Here is a 22,492-nt window from a genome sequence, read left to right as displayed (position 1 = left end):
TTTTTTAGAGTCGCTTCCAGTATATTAGTTTTTATAGATTTGGAGCTCTTTGGATACTGCTGAGGGTGAATACTTGTGCTCACGAAATCTTCCTTGCGCTCTTCCTTCATGCTTCTCAGCTATCCCTGTGTTTCTCCTTTATCTTATTTTCATGTTGAGAGTTCAAAATGTGAACACCTAATCCCTCCTGGTAGTGTTTAGCAACTAACTGCATTTTACATGACAGGGTACAAAAAAAGATTAAAATTAAATATCTTTGCGTATCAAAAATTTCTAATTCTGAATTTTTGTTACAATTTTTTGATTCATAAACCGTTTTATTTTATGTTACATGTGCCCATGCATTGAAAAAAAAAAGCAGAACGTATAAAACACTTTACCAAGTTGCTGCCAGAGACGTTCATGCCTTGGCTGGCATTTGAAAAGTAAACAAATTTGAAACAATCCTGGCGATTGATAAGTTTATAAGAGCACAAGACATGTTGCTGTTGAGCAGATTGTATAATATTAAAATGATACCACCCAGATGGACCAGACAAGTCTTTACCTTGTATCTGCCAGCTAATGCAGGCTATCACATCCATCCACTTGATGTCATTTTTGTAAATTTTATGGAATTTATACGAAGCGTTTATGTAAGTAAATTTAAATAAATTGATTTGGTTTTGAAAACTTTGTACTCACTACCCTTCTTTTGAACAAAAATTAGGAAACCACCAGTAATAATAATCACATATTTATCACATTATTAAAACATGCCCATATTTACATTTTTGTGAGAAACCATCTTCAAAGTAACACTTTAAAGACAACTAGAGAGATTCTTGTGCTTTCTCTAGGACATTAATTAGAGTATTTACGTTATCACGAGTAAGTTCAATTCTGATTCTCCCATGCTGCGTTGACACATTCTTCGCTAATGCAGATGGGTCCCCTTTGGTTGTTGTGAGGTCCAGCTCCAGCAAAGTTTCTTGCAGAGATGACAAAGAGCTACTTCCCATGACCCACTGAAAAGTGCACATGTATTATCATACCTGCTGACTTAAGATCATTTTATTTTAATTGAGCGTTTTCTTTACCTTTACTTTCCAGTCATGATCAGTCAGCACCTCTGAAGTTCCATTTTTTAATTTACTGAGGAGACAATGCTTCAGTTCATCGCCTCGAACTGCTAAACAGTTCATCAGGCAGTTGATTTGGCTTTCGGGTAGGGGCAGGTTCTCAGCAATCTAAGAAAAAAGAAGGGTAGATAATAAAGAAAAAAACAGCACTAAACTTAACAGTAGAGTATGAATGAGATGAAGAATTTTACCTGTCTTTGATCGTGGCTATTGACTGCACATTCAACGATAAATGTCTTGAGACTCGAAGTCGCCTCCAGGAACTGGCTGGAAGTCCAGGAGCTAGAGGAGCAAAACTTTTCTGAAGCTGGACCTTTTCTTCCACATATTTCGTCAATACAGCGATGAATGAACTGAAAGAAAAGAATAACATTACCATTATATCAACTGACAGGTGACAGGGACAGGCACAGGAACTTAACCAAGAAATGCTAAACACAAAATAGCGTACCTCTTTTAAAATGTCTTCATTCAGAGAAGGCAGGAGTTCAATTAAAACTTCTGCTGATGATGTGGCCGACAATCCGGCGGTAGTTTTTGTCATTTTGGAATTTATAAAAGTTGATAAAGAGGATAATGAGCAATAGCAGACAGCAAAGGCGTCTACAACGTAAACAAACACTCTGCGAATAATGATAGACTACTCTAGGCAAAGTCAAGGTTTATATTCTCAAGATTTTTCTACTACTGTCATAAAATAACTTTATAATGTTTGCGAAACGTAAATTTTCAATGTCGCTTTTTGGTCTGACGTATTTTGTATTATTTTTTGCTCCAAAATTATGGTTTCTCGGTTCCTCCTATCATGTTCTGCAAATAAGCCTTTGTGTAAGTCGTTGAGCGTTGGGCCAGGTTGTTAGCATTCTCTCCCTCTCGCTCTGCTAAATCCGATTTATTTTGAATTGCGGTGAGTGTTTCTTGCATTTGTCAACTCTTTCACGATGACAATAAAGCAGTCATGACAGTAGTTTGATTTTACAAGGAGACCAGCTCCTGAAATGGGCCGTGCTATGTTCTCAAGCGTGATGCGTCATTTCTGTTGGAGCTATCATACGAAGGTCTAGGGAGGAGTCGTTGGATTACATAAGGGTGTCTATTTGTCCTGAATAGTAAAGTTCTATCAAGGTATCACCTATTTGAACTCTCGCATTTGGTTCTTATCAGCATGGAGTATATCCTACGTGCCTTGATATGAGTAATCAGGTCATGTGACACTGTCTGATAGCATTCTCTTTGTCATTCAGTGTCAAGGCACTTGGCTCGTCATTTGCCAGTCCACTGGAAGGCTATCCTTCTATCGCATCGCATGACTATGATTAAATCTGCTAATGATATCAATCTTTGCTCTTTGTTTCCTATTCCAGATTTTCCCATCACATCATCATGCCCATCTTGTACAGTGTTGTTGCCCGCAGCACGACTGTGCTTGCAAAGTATGCGTCCTGCGCTGGCAATTTTGCGGAGGTGACGGAAACCATCATGGCGAAAATACCTCCGGATAATTCAAAAATGACTTATTCTCATGGAAGCTACCTTTTTCACTACATCTGTGACAATCGTATTATCTACATGTGCATCACAGACGATGTAGGATTTTTGTACTGTCTTTCACTGATTGGTTTAGTCATCTGAGCGTTAACACTTTAATATTTTTCTGTTTAGGAGTTTGAGCGTTCCCGAGCATTTCTTTATCTGAACGAAGTCAAGCGTCGCTTCCAGACCACATATGGTTCTCGAGCTGAAACAGCTATCGCCTATGCAATGAACAATGACTTTTCCCAGGTTATGGCTCGAGAAATGGTGTGTATTGCAATATTTGAAAAGGACTGTGCAATTCAATATTGTTTAGAGTGGCCCTTATAAGGTATTTTATGTGTGCGTTTGCAGAAGCACTATTCGGATTCCAGAGAAGTAGACACTATTTCCCGTGTTCATGGAGAGCTGGAAGAAGTTAAAGATATTATGGTGAAAAATATTGGTAAGACTATATCATTTATTTCTAAAACTTCCCTGTGTTAACTCTAAATTTATTTTTAGCTTACCCTAGAATGCGTAAGTTCAAAATTTGATCTTGTATTTTTAGATAATATTGCTGAAAGAGGTGAACGCCTTGAGCTCCTAGTTAAGAAAACAGAAGATCTGAGCCAAAGTGTGAGTATTCTTTGAGTTCCAGTTCCTGTAGGTGCTGTTTTTCTTTGATACTTTCTCCTAATTTCTTTGTCTCTTTCAGTCTGTGTCATTTAGAAAAACAAGCCGCAATCTAGCTCGTGTCATGTTTTGGAAAAACGTCAAACTTTATTTCATTGTTGGTGGTGTGGCCTTGGTAAGTAAAATCTTGCATCTACCATTAACCAAATCCAACAACTTCCTTAAAATTTCCCCTCTTATATTTTCTTATTTGATTTTTACAGGTTATCATCTATTTTATTGTATCCTTGTCCTGTGGAGGTCTTACCTGGAGCAAATGTGTGTAGTCAAAAGCCATAAGTTCAGCCATACATTCTTCCATTTTCGTTTTAGGTTTGTACTGCTTATTACACTTTCAAATTCTCTTTTTACTTTCTTGCGTCGCATTCCCATGTATGGTTTAGCTTGATTTTTTTGCCCTGCTCCAGTCTCATATACTATCTATATCAACTGAAAACTATTATCTTATCAGAGATGTTTTGTTTCTTTTGTATAAATGCCATCTATTAATTGTATTGTAGCATTTTTTTTTTACCTTCATCAAAATCTGTAAGATAGCTAGTTTCAAGTCATTCAATTACCACAAGACTGTTAGAATTAGCACTAGCATACTTCCCTCTGAGGTTTTTATAATCATCTCAAGTAACCTTAACACTAATTTTGATACCTTTATTTTACTATGTTCATTATAGTGAGCTATAAAATACAATATTTTAAAATTGTTGCTGTAAGTATGAGTTTATAGTTATTCATTTATTTACTATCAATCGCCTTGTCTGATGATGCAATTCAGTTACACAGATGTTTTTTTGGTCTTGCTTGAGTTTATGTGAAGGTGTACATCATGGTGCTTTCATTTCACTTTGTCTTGTCTTTCTCTGAAAGATGAGAGCAAAGTTATGAAACGGATGTATGAATATAATGTGTATCTGTGATTTGAGTATTTTGTGTTATGAAAGTCTTACATTGTTACAATTTTAAGTAAAGAAATAATCTGAATTGTTTGTAATTATGTTTTCCCACAATTTATGTTTATGTTTAAAACCAGATGCTTTCATGCATAATAAATGTACAATATCTTAGCTGGTGTTTCCACTGTGACCCCCATGGCACATAATGACATACATTGATAAGAGGGCGGCGCCATAAAACTAAAACTACCCTCTACTGTTATACAAAACAAGCAAACCAAGCGCTTCCTGCAAGCCACAAGGACACGGAGATGGAGTGAAGACGAACATCAAGACACATTGGCAAGTTGAATCGATATAAAATAAGGGCTCGGGAAAAGGGCACGAGTTGTGTCTTCCCTTGACCGGCCCTTGGCAGTGGCACGCCAGGGGGTGGGGGAAGTCCGGCCCATCGGGCATCGGGCCCTTGGCTGGCCCTTGGCGAGGGGTAGGGCCAGGCAGGGCGCGCAGGCCGATTGCAGAGCGGGTAGGGCTGTGGGTCGGGCCGGGCCGTCGAGACGACGCGACGCCTCGCCTCGCCACGGAGCTCTGTGGGTCTGGGCGGGCTGCGGGGCTGGGCCGTGCCGGGCTGGGGTCGCTCAGCGCGCTGCGCTCAGTCGCTTCGCTCGCGCCTCGCGCCGACCGCTCAGTCGACTCGAGCTGGGCCGCGAGGAAGGAAGCAGGCGAAGCAGGACCCCGACCCCACCGCGCCAAGCCGCCGCGTACCGCGAGCCGCCGAAGCCGGACACGACTCGGCACACGCGCCGCCCAGCCGCGCCAGCCAGCCAGGCCAGCCGCCCCCGAGGGCTCCGCGACGACGGTGTCACGTTTCAAATCGGGATTTGGGTGTAACATAACCGGGACGAGTGACCAGTGTGATTGACCAGTGATTGGCCAGGGACGTGGTATGCGGGCGTGGTAGACGCCGCCTCCACCATGCTCCACGCCAGCCTGCTTTCCGTGGCCATCGTCGCCGTGCTCATGAGCACGGCGATGACCGAGCCCGCGCACCACCACGGCTACCGCGCGCCGCACTGGGACAGCGGGGAGTCGCACACGGCCGCGCCGCCGCGCCTCCGACACCACCTCCGCCACCACGGCCAGGGTGCGCCCGTGCCCGCGCCCGCGCCGCCAGCCGGCAGCAGCCTGGACCACCTCCTGGACCGCCTGGACAACCTGGAGACGATGAACCAGCTGGACGCCAGCGCGTCGTACTGGAGCCGCGCCGACGACCGCGCCGACCGCGCGGCCATGGAGGACCTGCGGCGCGCCGCCGACGAGTACACCCGCGGCGACGCGGCCGCGGAGATCAGGGCGGCCGTCAGGAAGCGCCACCACGTCCCGCCGGCCCTGCCCGCCCTGCCCGCCAGGACGGCCGCCTTGACCATGGCCGCGGACGGCAAGCGGAAGTACCACCACGAGTTTTCGGACGAGGACGACGACGACGACGACGACCTGGACAACGACGACTCCCTGGCGGACGAGGATGACAAGGAGGACGAGGAAGACGACGAGGAGGATGATGAGGACGACGGCGCGTCCGAGGAAGCAGACAAGGTGGACGAACTGGATGTGGATTACAGGAGGCACCACGTCAGCCCGGAGATGTCCCAGGTAAGGGTCGGTAGCCAAATCTGAACGTTGAGGTAGTTTTCGGCCGGAGCGGGGATTCGAACCCGGTACCAGACCAGTCCACTTACGCCATTGTTAACCCATCCTATAACCGGCCCCTCCACGGGGGGTGTCACCGCCGCGCCCCTGTCTGCCCCTCTGCCTTGGGGCCAACCAGCCAACCAACACGTGTGTGCAGAACGGCAGAACCCACACGTTGTTACTCGCGAGGCCTGCCGCTCGCCTCGCCGAGTTCAGTGGGGCAGCGAAGCGGCGGAGCAGCGAAAAGGGATTGAGACTTCCCCCATTCCCTTTTCGCGCCCCGCTCGGTGCGTTCGCGCGGGGTGTTCCGTGGGGGTGCGAGAGAGACAGCGGTGATCGGAATCGGCCCGCTGGCTCACACCTCACTGGGCCCGGTGCGTCCACACTCCGCGGCGTACACGGCTGGGCGTGAGCGTGAGCGAGCAGCTCGCGCGGAAAAGCCATCTCGCACGGCGCCACGCTCAACGCTCAGGCCACGCTGTGGCTACGCTCGAGCCACGCGGCGCCGGGGCGTGGCGACCGAGAGGTGGCCCCTATCCCACTCCACCCGAAAGGCCTTTCGGGTCGCCGCCGTGGCCGCCGTGGCCGCCGTGGTGGGTGACGCACCCACAAATAAAATAAAAAAATATAACGAACGCAACGAAAGGAAAGGAAAAGTCCACGGACGGCGCGCAGAAACAGCAGAAACTGGAACTCAATTCCGATGCTATTTTTATTCGTGCTAATGGACGCCATTTTTTCTCCGGCCTCTAATCCTGGCGCGCGCGCGCGCGTGTGTGTTTGTGTGTCTGTGTGTGTGTGTGATTGTGTGTGTCTGCGCGCCTCATGCATATTACAGTGCCGGCAACTTGTCGCGACGGACTGGGACGGGCCACGCTCCGCGCTCCTCGGCGCCAGGCGCCCGACGACGCGCCGTGCGGTGCAGAAAGCGTCGCGGTGCGAGACGGCGGCGACGGCGACGGCGGTCGACCCCGCCAGGCCGCCACCGGATCGACGCCGCTCGTTTGTCAAGCCGATCAGTGCTCTGTCTCTCTCGCACCCCTTCGGGGCGGGGCGCCCTTGAGTGGGAGAGAGACAGCGCGACGCGGTGCGCAGTCGCTGTCGTCGCGGTTGGGATCGTGATCCTGCTACTTTGTACTTACAACGCCGTGTGCGACTCGGATGCTCGCTTTGCGGGGAATCGCGCGTGGCGACGTCGGCGTGGGCGTCCACGGCGTGCCCGCCGCCGCGTCGACGCCGAGCTCGCGGCCCGCGGGCTAGGCCAGCACCAGGGCGAGGACGGCGTCGAGCACCAGGACCCGTCTAGACGACGGCCGCGTAGTTATTTGCGGGTGGAGCGTACAGCATGCTGGCTGGGGCAGGGGATGTCAACAGCGGCGTGCGTGCTTGTGAGTGTGTGTGTGCGTGTGGTGCAGGCGGCGGTGTGTGAGATGATTGGGGACTCCTTGGGGTGAGTCAGCACGATCCTCGCTTCGCAGCTCCTCGCTCGCTAGACGATGGCTAGCCGGTGGCGTAGCGCGTTGAGCGTGTGGCCGTGGCGGGGGGCTCGGTGTGCCCGTCGGTGCCTCCACACCCTCTTGGGGGACTCGAGGCGACCGGGCACCGCCACTGACAGGTGTAACGAAAAGCTTGCGTGCGCCCTCTATTCGGCCAGCCTCACCCCCGCCCCGCACCGCCCCGCACCGCCCTGCTCCGCGCGCCCCTCCCGGGGCAGAGGCTGACTGTCCGCAGACACGCATGCACCGAGCTCGTTACCTCGTTACACTGCGTCGGGGTGACCATGTGACCATCCCGCGGAGGTCGCGTGGTACCGCACCACCGGGTCGCAGGAATGAATGACCAAATGCTGCGTCATCGTAAAGAGCGTCGCGGTCAAAAGATGGGCGTGGCCGTCGGCACGGTCCGGAGGACAGAAATGACCCCACGGAAGGAAACCTCCATGAACCCATAGCGGCTGCACCGTAGACGCATGTTGAGCTCTAGAGTCGCTAAACAGGACTCGAACCGAATGTGTGACCCGTCCAATGGATTCCTCGTTCGGAGAGCAATCCATTGGTGGGCTCACACCTTCGGTTCCAGTCCCATTTAGCGACTCTGGAGCTCAAAACACGTCCGGGATTTTGACCGCCTCCTCTGGTCTTCTGGTGGTCATGGCCATGGTCGTGGACGGGGCGGGCGACGCACGGTGACGCATGGTGGCCGACGGTGCCTACACTGGACGGGGATTATCGGCTGGGGGGTCTTCCCTCATAAATATGCGCGGCCGAATCAAGGCAGCGCTTGTTGAATGCGTCCACAATGAGCGAATGTGCGCGCGTGCGAGGGAGGGGAGGGGAGGGGGGAGTCTGCGAAAATGAATGCGGCTGGACGCGCGCGGCGGTGGTGGTGTCCAGAGTCCAGCCAGGGGGACTTCTCCCCCTTCTCATCCCTAATAGACACTGGGGGCTGGCGATAAATCGTATGGACTCAACTAGTTATCGCTGGTGGTAGGGTGGCCCTCGGCAGATACGCGACACACACACACACCAATACGCACACCAATATGCACACAAACACACGTACATATACTTCCCAGCATGGCCGTACTGTCTGTCAACCGAGTTGATTTCTCCCGTTTTGTGATGCACGTGTCCGTGAAACCCAGGTGCGCATGAGTGTGTGTGTGTGAGTGTGTGTGTGAGTGTGTGTGTGTGTGTCGGCACGAGGCACCATTAGCCCCCTTTGACAGATGATAGCCGCCCCCCGCCGGGTCATGTTGGTCGCGCTGGTCGCGCTGCCCAAGGTGTCATCCGTTTTGTGTGCCTGCCTCGGCCTGCCTCGATGCCGCGGGGTGGTCGCGGTGGTCGGCACGTGTGTCAATTTGCCGCCGCTTCATTCATTCATTCATTCGTCCGAAAGCGACGATTTATGCCGAGAGAAAAAGAAACACGTGCGGGTATTTGAACCCGCAACCCGCGCCGGCCGCTTTCGGCCCGGTCCCTCGGTCTGACCGACCACGCGCCGCGCACCCCACTGCTTTTTGTCTTACAGTGATCCTCCTGTCGTTTCCGGTGAGGGAAGGGGAGGGGGAGGCCGACCTATCACGTTACCGAAAACTCCCAGCTGCTTGCCCCGGGCCGCCCCCGGCCTCGGCCTCGGGGAGGTTATGTCCAGTCAACAGTCCGGTGGAATAGGCCCGACACTGAATCCGGGACGGTCCTGGCCTGGGTCCACGTGGGTCCACGGGGTGGGTGGAGTCACCCAAGGGGTGCCGCGTTGGGCAAGCCCGGCAAGCCCGGCATGGCGAGCCTCGGCGAGGCGTTGGGTTGGGGTAGGGGATCGTGTGATACCGGCCAAAATTAGACCGGACTGAATCGATAGTCTCGCACAGCGTCGCACAGCGTCGCAGGCCGACGCACTACACGGCCAAAATCCAAAATGCGTCCTCGGCAATAGCAGTGTAGTGAAGGCGGACCGCCGAATCGCTGGCCAGTCATCACTTTGGTCGCTACGTGCCGCCACCCGTGAGTGCGACAGAGACAGCGACGGCCTGCAGTCGCATCCCTGCTACGCAGAAACACATTATCAGTCCTGCTTTCCGCGAATCGAAGTGATTGGGGCGGGGATCTGGTGGGAGGGGAGGGGAGGGGGAGCCGCGCACCCAGAAGGCCCACAAGGCCCAGAAGCTCGAGCGTAATTGGTGGGGGAAGGGACTGGGCCTGGGGCGATAGGGTCATCATTGCAGTTCACCTGCCATTCGGCATTGCAATTCAAAATCGTGGCCGCATGCCCCAACATCACCCCATCATCATCCTCGCAGTTCCAACTCCCAAACACATTGCAACCGGGCCCAACCTAACCTGACCTAACCTGCTCATTGCGTTTCGAACTAGCCGCCTTCCGTCGCTACTCCACTCCAGCCATAACAAATTCCCGTTCCGCGCAGGAAGTGACGCAATAAACGAGATGCATAGCCGCTGCATCGGCTACACCTCGTTATAAAGATTGCGTTCCGAAAGTTTTACTCGCTGCAGTGTGACCTTTTAATCCGTGCAGTGTGTGCTGGTGCGTTTGCGGCGTGCTGAAAGGCCCGAAAGGTCGCAGTGGTCATAATCACAGAGTGCGTTAGGAGCACCCCTCGCCCGGCCTTGGCTAGCTCCGCCCGCCTTGGCCAGCCCGTCAGCTGTCATATAACCTAACCTAACCTAACCTGACCCAAGACGAACCGAACCCGAGCGAGATGAATTTAAGAAACGAAAGAGAGAATGGCCGTCGGGACAACACAATGCTCCACGTTTCGCAAACTCGAATAATCTGAGGGGCCAGCGGGTCAGGAGGAAACCTGTCATAAATTGGTGAGCCATCGAATCGTTATCGAGTTTCTCGAATGCCGACTAGGAGGAGCTGAACGCGCGCCTCGATTCCCGGGAATCGATAGATCGCGTCACCCGGCCGATAACGTCGTTGCGACGCCGCGCGAATAAGCAAGCAGGCCTGGAGGCAAAGTTATGGGCAGCGGACTTTGGTCTCATCGAGCGTCCAGCCGTCCAGGCGCGCAGTGCCGCGCAGTGCACTGGCCAGTCGGTGCCTCTTGGGCCGGTGTCTGAACTTGTCGTTGGCAATGAGTCAATGATGGCACTGTCCGAAACGAAGGCACTCTAGCATTCATTCATTCATTCATTCATTCATTCATTCATTCATTCATTCATTCATTCATTCATTCATTCATTCATTCATTCATTCATTCATTCATTCATTCATTCATTCATTCATTCATTCATTCATTCATTCATTCATTCATTCATTCATTCATTCATTCCCTGGCCGCGGTGACATGTGCGTCGGGGTCCGCGTCGGCGATTCGATGAGTCACTCATCAGTTCGCCTCACCGGCCTGTCTCTCTCGCACCCTTCACAGGGCGGCCCCGCGAGTGCGAGCGAGACAGAACGACGCGTTGATTTGGGGGAGTCACATCATCATCGCGCCGGGCCGGGCGGGCCGGCCGGCCTGGCGGACATCTCTGTTCTGTATGTATTTATATGTGGCGCGGCCACCATTAAATCCGCCACGGGACATTAGACAGCGGAAGTGGTGGAATGCAGCGTTTCCGCATTTTCCCGGGAAAATGGAAAATGACGCCTTGTTTCCGTGTTGACGGGCGGCAACAGCGTGACGGTGACGATGTCCATGCCGGTTTTTGGGGCCGCGCGGTCAAGGCGGCACGTTTTGTTCCGCGTTCGCAGTGAGATATGCGCTGTGTTTAAGTTAAAGATCCTAGAAGTTGGTTGGGTTAGGTTGGGAACTGCCGGCGCAACGTTCGCAACGCATTGGGCGCAAGTCACACTGGAAGTCTAAGGCCAGGGCCACGGCCTCCCCTGGCGTGTCGGGGCTCCCCCTGCCACGCTCTGTCTCTCTCGCACTCCTTCGGGGTGCCCACGAGTGCGAGAGAGACAGAGCCCGCTGCTGCGCCACTGGATGGTTATTCGCACGCGAGGCGTCGCGAGGCGTGCTTCCCTGCACCGCTCTGCAAATACAAACAAACGTGTTTATCTGCAGGACGCTGTGTGGTCTGGGCTGCGCGCTGCGGACGGCGCTGCAGGCGGGTATGTCGCTCCGTCTCTCTCGCACTCGCAGGGCGCCCTGTGGCAAAGCGTGGCAGTGCGAGAGAGACGGAGGCATGCTCGGTACCGCTAAGCTCCGCCTTGCTTCGCCCTGCTCCGCCACGCGCGGCGCATCAGAGCCTGACCAGCCTGACCACAGTGATCATCTGAATGCAATGCTGTGCAGTGATGCCCTCGTGCCGCCCGTCCGCCCGGCCGGCCCGTCCGCTGTAGCGCTTGGTGGCTGTGGTCACGCCGACGACGGAGACGGCCTGGACGGCCACGCCGCCACGCCCAGAGCCGCCGCCTTTACTGCTGCCGGCTGTCTCTCTCGCACTCACGGGGCGCCCCGTGTCGGAGAGAGAGACAGAGCGACTCTTGGGGCAGGACTGGGCATTCTCTGCGTCGAGTGCAGCACGTCCGGCGGGCATGCCCGGGCGCGGCGGCGCGGCGGCACGGCGGCCGGGTTCAACTCGGGGTCGCCTTTGACGGGTTTCTGGTTAGCCCGTCGTCGGCCAGTGACAGCGCAGCCCGCGCAGCCCGGCCTTCGAGTCTTCGAGCCGCCGAGTCACTTGGAATCCAATTTTCGACGGCCCAGTCGGAGAGACTGGGGCTGTTTCAGCCAATTGTCAGCAACACTCTTTGCTGAAAGGCTGGCCTGGATGAACTTCAACACTGGAAAAAGGATATACAACCTAACCTGAATCAACGATAAGGTTATCTAAAGGTGGCTCGAACAAAAACAGAAGGCAGAAACGACGGATTCTGTGAGAATCTCTTCGGATGAGCTAATTCCATTCTTCTCCCGTTGTGCCTTCCTTGTGTTTCCAATGCGCTGTTCTACCGCCCCTCGTTTTACGACAAACTGACCCCAAAAGACGGGATAGCCTGTCAAAGTGCGGCCGTTTGCCCACTGTTGTTGTTTACCCGGTTGCCGCTCTACGACCGATCTTCGGCCACGATTTACGCACGGCAGCCCACGCGCTCGGGGCCCTCAGGACGCGGCTACTTCGGGGGTGTTACTGGCCGCGTTTACCACCAGCGGGCCGATTCGGACGGATCGTTTTGTCGCTGTCTCTCTCGCACGCCCACGGCTCGCCCCGTGAGTGCGAGGGAGACAGAGCGACGAGACGATCCGGGCTGCAGCAGGCTGATTCCGCTGTCGCTCTGTCTCTCTCGCACTCATGCGGCGTGCCGTAGGGGTGCGAGAGAGACACAGCGACGCGCCCGGGATCGCCCTCCAGATAAAACCGCTCGGAATTGCCCTTTTCCTTCCCGTCTTGGAATCTCCACTCCGAAGGCCGAGGGCTCCACGGCCAAGGCATCCACGGCCGCCATGGCATCCATGGCCCAGCCATGGCCTCATGACAATGGGGATCAAATCAATGACCGGTCCAGCAACAAAGGGCCGTAGAACAATATGACCTACCTCATGAGCCCGCGTTAATTTATTGAGCTGTCATCCTCGGGCGTTTTACATTCGTCGTGTTTTCTTTATTTTATTTTATTTTTTTTTAACGTCGCTGCCCGCACCGCGGCCACGCAGGGCAACACAGCAACGCGGCATTAAACATGTCTCTGCTGTTGCGAAATGGAGGCGGGTCGAGGTTGACTTTGTAAAGTTTAGAGACCGTCAGACCTGTTTTCAAATTACGGGACGGGCCAAACTGAAAAAGAAAAACGTTGTCATTTTTTTTACAGTTATTTGCTCCTAATTGAACGCACGCTGAGCCACACCCGTTGTGACAGGTTTTGACACTTTGGTACTCGCCGAACGAACGCGCTCGATGAATAATTCACGATCCGGTAATTTTGTCGCGTATAGTCCGTCCAGCGGCCCAAATAATTTATGAACCCCGCGAGCCGTTCAAAAGTGCATTCATTCCAGCGAGCTGATTCCAAACAGTGCCGTTCTGCCTCTCTCTCTCCCTCTCGCACTCGTGCGGCGGGCCCGAAGGGTGCGAGAGAGACACAGCGACTACTGTGCGTTTGGTCCGTCAACGCCCAGAGCGCCGCGCCGCCGCGCCAACTGTGCCATGTGGACATCGCTCGTCCGCAGTGCGGGGCAAAAAAGATTAGGCGAGGGAGAACGAACGAGGTCAAACTCAAAACCACAATGAAAAAGTGGAAGTTGCACGGGAATTCGTGGTTAGTTTCGACTAAAACTCTGATCAATTTCAGCTGAAATAGTCGAGTTTTTTGTACATGGTTCGTGGATTGTCATCTGGTTTTATAGTGCACTGTGAATTTTGATGACACTGTTGTGCATTCCTGTCCGTGAAGTCCTGGATCGCAGTCAACACGTTCCTCGCCCTTGGCGAGGGATTACCGTGGATAAGAGGCCCCGGGACCACCTAGTCCGCGTTGCACTAGGTCAGCAGCGCAGCGCAGCGCCATCGCTCGGCTCAAATTATTGGCCTGGTCGGTCTGGCTGATTATGAGCAGCGGGACTGAGGCGGGGCGGGGCGGGGCGGCGGGCGGGGCGGGGCGGGGCGGGGCGGGGCGGGGCGGGGCGGGGGGGGGCGGGGCGGGGCGGGGTGGGGCGCCGAGCAACACGTCCAGGCCGGTAATTGTCATCACGGCACTCCCACAAGTGGCGGCGTGCCAGTGCAGGATGCACAAGTGCGTGCTCCCTCTACAGTGGCACGGCTGAAAAGCTGGAAAAAAGAGCCGCCTGGCGTTGCGACGCGCGTTGCGCCCTCCGCGCGGGCCCCGAATGGGGCCAGCAGAAACTAGACTGCTCTGGAAGGCCGCGCTGTACCGCCCGGCCCGGCCCGGCCCGAAATGCGCTCTCGGGTTGCGGAGACGATTAATTGCACGACTCGTGTAAGGCAATCGGCCTGCAGGACTTGCCGTCCTTTGCGTCTTGTTTTTCTCTCTCTTTTGGAGGTATTTCGGCCCGCTTGTGCGACGCCGGCAGCCTCGGCTCGGCTTTCGCGGCTGGAAGAGGCACTACAGCGCCACGCCGACGATGGCGGCGATGACGACGGCGACGTGCATGCCAGAGAGACGCCCGCCGACCACGGCATTCGTCACACGTGTCTGGGAAGTGGAAAAAAAGCATGGCGGTGATCGCGGGGGGCTCAGCCTGGATACGCACGCGCACACACACACGCGACGGAGGGCCCGTCAACCCTCCACCGCGCGCCGCGCGATTTTTCATACGGAACGACTTAGAGCTGCATCACGGAGTGTCGAAGAGTGGCGCTGCCGTTCGGCCACTCGGCCGTTATTTGAATGGGAGTATGAGAAACTGCGCGGAACGGCGCCGTGACTCGGCGACGCGTCTTGATGTCTTGATTTAGTCCGCCGGAGTGCCCGGCCGGAGTCCCTGCAGGCGGAGAGTGTCTCTCTCGCACTCGTGGGTCGTTGCGGAGGGGAGCGAGAGAGGCAGAGCGACGGGAACGACTCTTGGAATCAGTGTGCTGGCCCGCGCCATAAACCGACCGGACCGCCTGGACTGGCTGGGCCCGGCCTGGTGGACTGGCGGACTGGCGGACTGGCTCGCTGGTGGAAGTTTGGCGAATCCCGGCAGTTCCGGCTGCGAATAAATGGAATAAAGACGCCCTTTCTCTCTCCCTCTTCGCGTTTGACACTCATCGCGCGCCTCGGCCGCTGATTTATCTGACCGCCTCTCCAAGGGGCCGGGCGCTCTGTCTCTCTCGCACGCGCGGGGCGTACCGCAGGGAGAGAGATGGAGCAAGACCACACCGCGCACGGCGTGCCACGGCGTGCCACACGGGTCCTGGAGACACTTTCGGGGCTTATCGAGTGAGAGGGGTCCCTGCGGGGCAGCGGGGCCGTACCGGATTCGCCAAAATACCGTCGCTAAAAATAGTGTGCTTTCGTTGGGCGTCGAAAAGGGAAACGGGGACTCGATTTCTCGTCATCGTCGGGAAGGAGGGAGGTAGGCAACCCGACGACACCGCTGCACCGCGGCTGCCTACCCGCCGGGCGCCGAGGTAGGCAACCCGACGACACCGCTGCACCGCGGCTGCCTACCCGCCGGGCGCTTGAAGCAGCTGGACGCTCCCGAATCTGAATATGAATGTGCGTGGAATCGGTGCGCAGCTTGTGTCGTCACGTAGCGCTACCGCCCGCTACTGCCGAACGCGCCGAATGCGCCGAACGCGGCCGGCGCAGTACACCGTAACTCCCAGCGCGCCGAGTCCGCCGACGCCAGCCGGCCTCCACATGCGGGGTTGTTGCGGTCGCCGTTCTCGGAAGGCGGCTGTTACGGGCCGGGCCCGGACGGGCCAGAACGGGCCAGAGGCAGAGGTTAGGTCACTGCAAGCACGCCCCTTTGCACGTGCACGCCGCGCAGCCAGGCACGTACTGCGTGTGTGCGTGTGCGCGCGCGTGTGCGTGTCAGTGTGGGTGTGCGTGGGCGGGTGCGAGTGTATGTCAAGCGCAAGGCTGCTGCGACGATCTGTCTTTCTCTCCCGCGCTCACAGTAACACACACACACACACACACACACACACACACACACACACACACGCACGCACGCAGTAGTGCGCGGCTTAAAAAGCTCGTATCCATACAAGCATTACGTGCGTTATGTTCCGGGCATCGGACGGAACGTGGGAACAATAAGGTAGTAAAAGTGTAAGTACACACAGATACACTCCCTCTCACTCACACACACGCACGCAGTGCCCCCCCCCCACACACACATACACACACACAGAGTCAGGCACACACACACACGGTATCAGTGCCTCCGCCCCCCTCCAGCCGGGCTGGTCCAGGGGCTGGCCGAAAGTCCGTTAATACCCTCTACTTACCTCACCTTCTTGCCTCCTTACCCCGGCGAGGCGAGTCAGCCTCACTCTGGCGGCCTCTGGCCGGTGCACCTCGGTGGCGTACAGTGATGGCGTAAAAACACGAGACAAAATGAGCGACGCGTTGTTTACCTTTTGTTGTGGTCGGTAATGCAGCGGGGTCGTCGAACTCACGCTCTGTCTCTCTCGCACTGACGGGGGCGTGCCGTGGTGGTGCGAGAGAGAAGAGCGACACTGCTCGGAATCAGACCGGGTTGTTAGTGACGGTCGGTCCCGTTACTTTCCCGAATTTTTCCGAATTTTCCCGCCAGAATGACGCGTTACTTTGCCGCTCTATTGTGGCGGCGGATGCGAGACTCGTGGAGACGACCCGTCCTCCTCCTCCTCCTCCTCCTCCTCCTCTTCTTCTTCTTCTTCTTCTTCTTCTTCTTCTTCTTCTTCTTCTTCTTCTTCTTCTTCTTCTTCTTCTTCTTCTTCTTCTTCTTCTTCTTCTTCTTCTTCTTCTTCTTCTTCTTTCTCAGGAAATCCTATTGGTGCTCTGTTCCATCTCCATCCTCTTTCCGTGCCCCGGGCAGGGCTGGAAGCCTGGAACGGAAGATTGCTAGATCAGGATATCAGGATCTCTTTCACCCTCGCGCCGAGCTGCGTGAGCGAGGCTCCTTGCATGTCCTGGTTCTCGAATTCGCTCGTCTCTGTACGCGTCTTCCCGGCCGAGTCTCAGGCATTGTTCAGTTTGAAGGGAGGACCTTGCTCGGTTAGTCACGGTGGTTTTTCTTGGAGTTGACTGAGGTGCCGTGCTGATAAGCCTTGGACCGGAAATGCTTTTCTAACGAAAATCAGGAAGCGGTGTCTTGAGGTCTAGGCGTCGTGGCGCAGCGGCAGAGCGGCGACGCTAAAATCTTCAATAAACACTTCTCTGTAATTTTTGCTATTTCTGTTCTTCGCCTCATATCCGGCTGAGATGCCTTATCCGAGTGCCGAATGCTAATTATAAACCGCAGGTAATCCTTCGCCGTCCGATCACGATCACTTGCCAACGGCCATTCTCCCCAATCGCGTTCCCGCCAAGAAATCGGCGCCTTCTGCCAATTAGTTGTTGTAGAGGGCGGCGGCGTGGCAGCGCAGCGCGCCGAGCGTTGCATGTGATTCAATTAGCAGGCGGTGGACGGGACACGCTGCCCGCGCTGTGCGCGCTGCGCCGAGCGCCGCCGAGCGGTCCAACGAACTCTACGCAATAAAGTGCGGGATTGTTTGATTAACCCGGCTCGGCTCTCGGCACTCTCCGCCCGGCTCGCTCTCATCGACGCGGGTGTGGCTCTGCTGACCCCAGCGTGATAAGAGAGCAAGTACGTCGCATTCAATTATGGGCAGTGTGTGTGTATTAAGGGGGGGGGTAATTTGAGCAGCGCTTGCAGTGCCATGTGTGACGTAGAGTAAAACTAAAAACCGTTGGAAAAACTTTGAATTTAAAACAATTAATTTTCAATTTATTTTTATTCTTTTATGGTAATAGTTTTTTGGGGCGTGCCCAGGAGTGCCGTCACTGCGCTGCTTCGAACGTTGGCCAGGTCGCGCTGCACTAGCTAGCTGCACTTGATTGGCTCTGGTCTCTGTCCAACTTGTTGATGACAACCCCGGCCAGCTGGGCCGGTTGGTCTCTCTCGCACTCACGCGCACGCACGGGCCATGCGTGCCTGCACCACGCGCCTTTAGTTAGGGGACCGAAGGCCTGTTCAGTTTATTCGTATTGGCCACCTGTTCCTGTCCGATAGCCAACCCCCGGTGAGATTTCCCCCCGACACACTGAGAAAAAGGTTTCTTGATTTTTCTTTTCGTGGGTTTTGCAAGGAAAAAAAATCATCTTGAATCAAGAACTTTGAAAGTTGGATCAAGATGAATTTTCTTGGTGTAAGAAATAATTTTCCTGGGTGCAGATAGTTTAATTTCGCTGAATTTCGTCCTGCATGTGCCTGGCTTCTGTCGAAGAAGGCCGAGCCACGAGTGCAGTCACGCGATGTTATTATCAATTATGTGACCGGAGCCGACCGTACGGAAGCTGGGAGGGTGGCTTGCGTGTCTGGGGGCGTGCTCGGGGTACTCGTTAGAGCAGCATCTCGAACATACCCTCCAGGGGCAGCCGGGGCGGCCGCAGGCAGCCGGCGATGTAGCAATGTTGGTAGCACTGCCTCTGGGGAAAAGTCAGTCGAGCTGGTCCAACGCACACGGGCGTCGAACAACAGAAACAATCTTTCCTAACCAGGCACTGATGGACTGTTTTGATCGACTGTTGATGTACTGGAATTTGTGAAGCCTTGTTTTATGTCGGAAAAATGAAGGATGGTAATGACGATGATCCCGTTCACAGTCAGTGAGGTCATTAACGATTGCGTGAAGGGACGACTTGTGGAACGTTTAAACGAAAGCGGCTTGGGGTTTTTGAGCGTGCCCGTCCGTTGCATAAACACGAGTACATCGACCTGACCCGAGCAAAAGCATCCAACTCGACGGGACGCGCTTGCTGATGCGAGGTTCTACTCCCGTGCGCTGGTATGCACGCCCCCGACGCTACCCCTTCAGTCAACACCACGCATCGGGATCGGGACTGCCCTGCCACCACACTGCTAACAAAGCTCTCTTTTAACAAATTTTATGAGAAATCAACGAAATGATTGATTATTACAGCAGGCTTCAAAATGGAGTTCAGGCAAGAGCACCATTCCGGATTCCTAGTTTTCGAAAGCTGCCGCCTTTTTTGTGCGTGACGTTATGTGCTGTATTTGCTAGGGCATGCGACGTTTTCTCGAAACCGAAAAAAGGGTCGTGGGTCCCCCGTTTCCTGATGGTGTTTTCTTTTCGGTGCGTGCGGTTGGTAGTTCTGGCTACGCGCCGATTGTCACGCATGAGGGAAGTAGCCGGCGCGGCCGCGCGGCCAGGCTGGCCAACGCAAACACGAGCACTGGGCGCGGCCCCGCGGCCGGCCCGGCTAGCTCGGCTTTGGCGGCGCTTTCATTCCACAGCCAATCCGAGACCGCCTTGCCGCCTTTGCCTGTGCACAGCCCGGCACGGACTGTAAATGCAGCCACACTGCAAAGAGAAACACGAAAACAGTTTAGAAATAATTTTGAATGTGCGCGTTACGCCGAGACGGCGCAGTGGACCGTTTGCGCAGTCGGCGCCATCTTGTTCATTTTGGCGCGTTTTGTCTTTGCGTCAACTGCGAAATTGCGCGGGGAGGTGTTCGCGGCGTCAAGGCGTGTCATCCTTGTCTGTGTGGTCGGAAGTCTCTGATACCGCGGGCCCTCTGCCTCGTGCGTGGGTGCGAGTGAGAAAGAGTGTGTGCGTTCGCGTGTGTGGGCGCGAGTGCGTGAGCGCTCCCTTCCGTTGGTACAGACACCTTTATTTACGGTATTTACACAAGTGCAGGCGCGATACAGGGAGAGGGGTGAGACAGAGAGAGGGGGGGGGAGGAGAGTTGATGAGTAAGGGAGGGGGAGAGAGGGGGGGGGGGGCTGGCTTATTGGACGATCGTGTACCGGACCATGAGAGCAAGTGAGATGCCCGAATGAATAAAGATAGCTGTACGAATCGGTCTGTGTGCAAAATGGATGCACGAGAGCGCGCTGATTCCGAACGAAATAAAAGAGCCCGTCGCGTCGACGCGCGTTATTGACAGACATGGGAGACAATAAACAAGAGGAAAAATGACGAAAATGGCCGACTAGTTGGCCTGGCTGAAAATAAAACGAATGGGCGAATGCATTGTCAGATTTTTTCGTGCCGCGTTGCGGCCTGGGCTTGATGCCCGGGGCATTGCTGACCTGCTGATCTAGTGGAAACGCTATCGGATCTGCCATGCCGTTATCGCGACCACCGTGACCGAGCCGATCGGGAGCAAGGCAGTGCAAGGCAGTACAGAGCCCCCAAGGCTTTGACAGAGAGGAAACTAGACTCGTTCATTCCAGGCCCTTTTTTTCGGCAAGTTCGCCGTGATTCTCCCACGACTCCGTTGGTCGTATTCCAAGAGCAGGCGCCAACTTTTTCATATTCCTCTTCGTTTCTCGCGGTGCAGGGATTTACCTCTCTATCGGTCGGATCGGCGGGCCGAGCCGAGCCGAGCCGGGGCGGGCCGGGGCGGGCCATCCAGCCAATGTCGAGGGGCTGCCTAAAGGCGCCTAAAGGCCAGGGGCTAAAGGCCAGCGCATTTGCAATCCTTCCCCTGCAATCTCCATCTCCCCTTCCCTGCCTTCTTCCTGTTTTCAGAGCCTCGTCGCCGCGGCCGGGCTCGCCCTGCCCTTGCAGGCCTGCAGGCCCCACACTGCCAACAGTCAAATGCACCCGCAGCGCTTTCGCAGTGGTGCCGCCGTGTTGTTTGGATTCGATTTTAAAACGCCGCTCCGTCCGTGTAAGGTCGGCTTCAGTGTGGCCAGACTGACACGCCGACCCCTCTGAGAGAGAGAGAGAGAGAGAGAGAGAGAGAGAGAGAGAGAGGCGGAAAGCGGGGAGCGATATGCAGTGTATGAATGGGGGCGGGGCCCTCCCAAGCCTTCCAAGGGCAGCTTTCATTTCGCCTTCGAGGAGCCATACCAAAAGCTCCTAGAGCTTCCATGGGTCGGACAGTGCGTGGGTAAGAGACTAAAAAAGTTAAATAAAAATGTTTTTAAAGTACTTTTATTGTCTATTTGCGTTCCCGTTGATTCCCTTTCATCGGTCCCCCCGTCCCCTGATCCCGTTTGTGGCCAGCTGGCGCTCCGCCGGTGGCCCCAGTGCTGCCCGGTCCAGTGGTGGCCCCAGGCTGGCCCCAGGCTGGCCCCAGGCTGGCCCCAGGCTGGCCCCAGGCGGGCCCCGGGGGCCCCAGGCTGGCCCCAGGCTGGCCCCAGGCTGGCCCCAGGCTGGCCCCAGGCTGGCCCCAGGCTGGCCCCAGGCTGGCCCCAGGCTGGCCCCAGGCTGGCCCCAGGCTGGCCCCAGGCTGGCCCCAGGCTGGCCCCAGGCTGGCCCCAGGCTGGCCCTAGGTCCTCGGGCGGGGCAGCCCTTTTCCGCCCCGCCAAAGGGCGGCCAAAGGGTGCGTATCCGCTGGTCAGAGGGTCACCGCGCCCATAAAAGCGTCACTCTGCCAAAACTTTGCCGTTCGGTTTTGTTTTAACGGTGTCGGGCCGAGATAGGCGGGAATTGGAATGCACCGTCCGGAAATAGAAGCCCGAGTTGGCGGGGCGAAGACAGATAAAAATAAAAATACGGTCTACGTACCCCTCCCCCTCCCCTTCCCCCCGGAGTACGCCTGTACGCCCAATACCCGATGTCTGCGGGTATTGCGGGCCGCTGTTGTCATGGCAACCTATCAGCTCTCAAATCCACCAAGCAAAAAGGAAAAACGGATTAACAAAAAAACAAAAACGGAAGAGTTTTTTTTGGCTGAGTGGGTCGTGCCCATGACGCCGGCCATTCGCCATAAGCCCTCCACCATCGATCTGGGGTGCGGCCTAAATTTAGAAGGGTCCATGAGCGCCCACAGTCCGAACGCTCTCCAGTAGTGCCTCGGGGGAATACTTCCTCTATTTTAGCCCTTTATTTGAAATCGTGACATTCAGAAATTGGCCTCTTGTTGACAGCAGGAAGTCGCTTCGCTCGCTTTGAAAGCCAGGACCATTAGCTGCAGCGACGCAGCATCGTCCTTGCATTCCCATAATCCCTTATCCGACCTTGATCTCTCTATCCAGACCTAATTACAGGTCGATTATGTCGCCCACAACAACAATAACAAATAACAACAACAAGCGGTATGTGTGGACCCCCGCTGCTCCCGGGCGTTGCGACGCTGATTACAAGCAAAGCAGGACTGAGAGAGATATAGTAAAACGAGAGAGAAAGATAGGAAAAACGAGAGGGACTCGTTCCAGGAAAAGGCTGTAATGTAGGGCTGTAGACCGGGACTCCTGGCTGTACGATAAGGAGGAGGAGGAGAAAAATCCTGCGCACGATTATGAGAAACTGCCCCGTCACAACGGGCGAAGCGAGGGCGAAGCGATCATCCCCGGGCTGCGTGCACTGCGTGCGCGCCGCGGCCGTGACGCGCCAGTTTTCCATGTTTTTGTTATTCGCAGTCGCCTTCGCTGCTTCCGAGTGCGAAGAAGCAGCTTCCGTAGATTTCCGTAGCGGCCTGCAGAGGCCTCCAGATTTTTGCAGGTGGCCCATTGACTTGTCGATTTCTCAACTCGGTCTT

The 22,492-nt window shown here is 55.0% G+C and overlaps 3 protein-coding genes across 5 annotated transcripts in view; 2 read left to right on the top strand and 1 right to left on the bottom strand.

Annotated features, from left to right (window-relative positions):
- Positions 1-658: 658 nt before the first annotated feature.
- LOC117653505 (COMM domain-containing protein 8-like) lies at positions 659-1,815 on the bottom strand. Its single transcript, XM_034399209.1, has 4 exons — positions 1,573-1,815; positions 1,313-1,474; positions 1,080-1,229; positions 659-1,007 (listed from the first exon to the last, which is right to left on the bottom strand). The coding sequence occupies exons 1-4, from the start codon at positions 1,663-1,665 to the stop codon at positions 813-815; spliced, it is 600 nt and encodes a 199-aa protein (XP_034255100.1). The 5' UTR covers positions 1,666-1,815; the 3' UTR covers positions 659-812.
- A 72-nt stretch (positions 1,816-1,887) lies between these two features.
- On the top strand, positions 1,888-4,307 carry LOC117653492 (vesicle-associated membrane protein 7). Of its 2 annotated transcripts, none has more exons than XM_034399187.1 (7): positions 1,888-2,028; positions 2,486-2,708; positions 2,784-2,921; positions 3,009-3,099; positions 3,205-3,272; positions 3,352-3,444; positions 3,533-4,307. In XM_034399187.1, the coding sequence occupies exons 2-7, from the start codon at positions 2,505-2,507 to the stop codon at positions 3,593-3,595; spliced, it is 657 nt and encodes a 218-aa protein (XP_034255078.1). In that variant the 5' UTR covers positions 1,888-2,028; positions 2,486-2,504; the 3' UTR covers positions 3,596-4,307. The 2 variants fall into 2 exon arrangements, with proteins under 2 accessions (XP_034255078.1, XP_034255086.1); XM_034399195.1 differs by lacking the exon at positions 1,888-2,028 and adding an exon at positions 2,087-2,246.
- Positions 4,308-5,015: 708 nt separating this feature from the next.
- Positions 5,016-22,492, top strand: part of LOC117648673 — a 60,039-nt gene continuing 42,562 nt past the window's right edge. For both annotated transcript variants that reach the window (XR_004587918.1, XM_034391332.1), the window contains exon 1: positions 5,016-5,872. Coding sequence is in view for 1 of the 2 variants with exons in the window: in XM_034391332.1 (XP_034247223.1) it covers positions 5,195-5,872 (678 nt within the window). In the remaining variant the exon portion in view is untranslated. The remainder of the gene's footprint in view (positions 5,873-22,492) is intronic.

This window comes from Thrips palmi, unplaced genomic scaffold (assembly GCF_012932325.1).
Source record: "Thrips palmi isolate BJ-2018 unplaced genomic scaffold, TpBJ-2018v1 HiC_scaffold_10, whole genome shotgun sequence".
NCBI lineage: Eukaryota > Metazoa > Arthropoda > Insecta > Thysanoptera > Thripidae > Thrips > Thrips palmi.
This window is presented reverse-complemented; position numbering and strand designations above follow the sequence as displayed.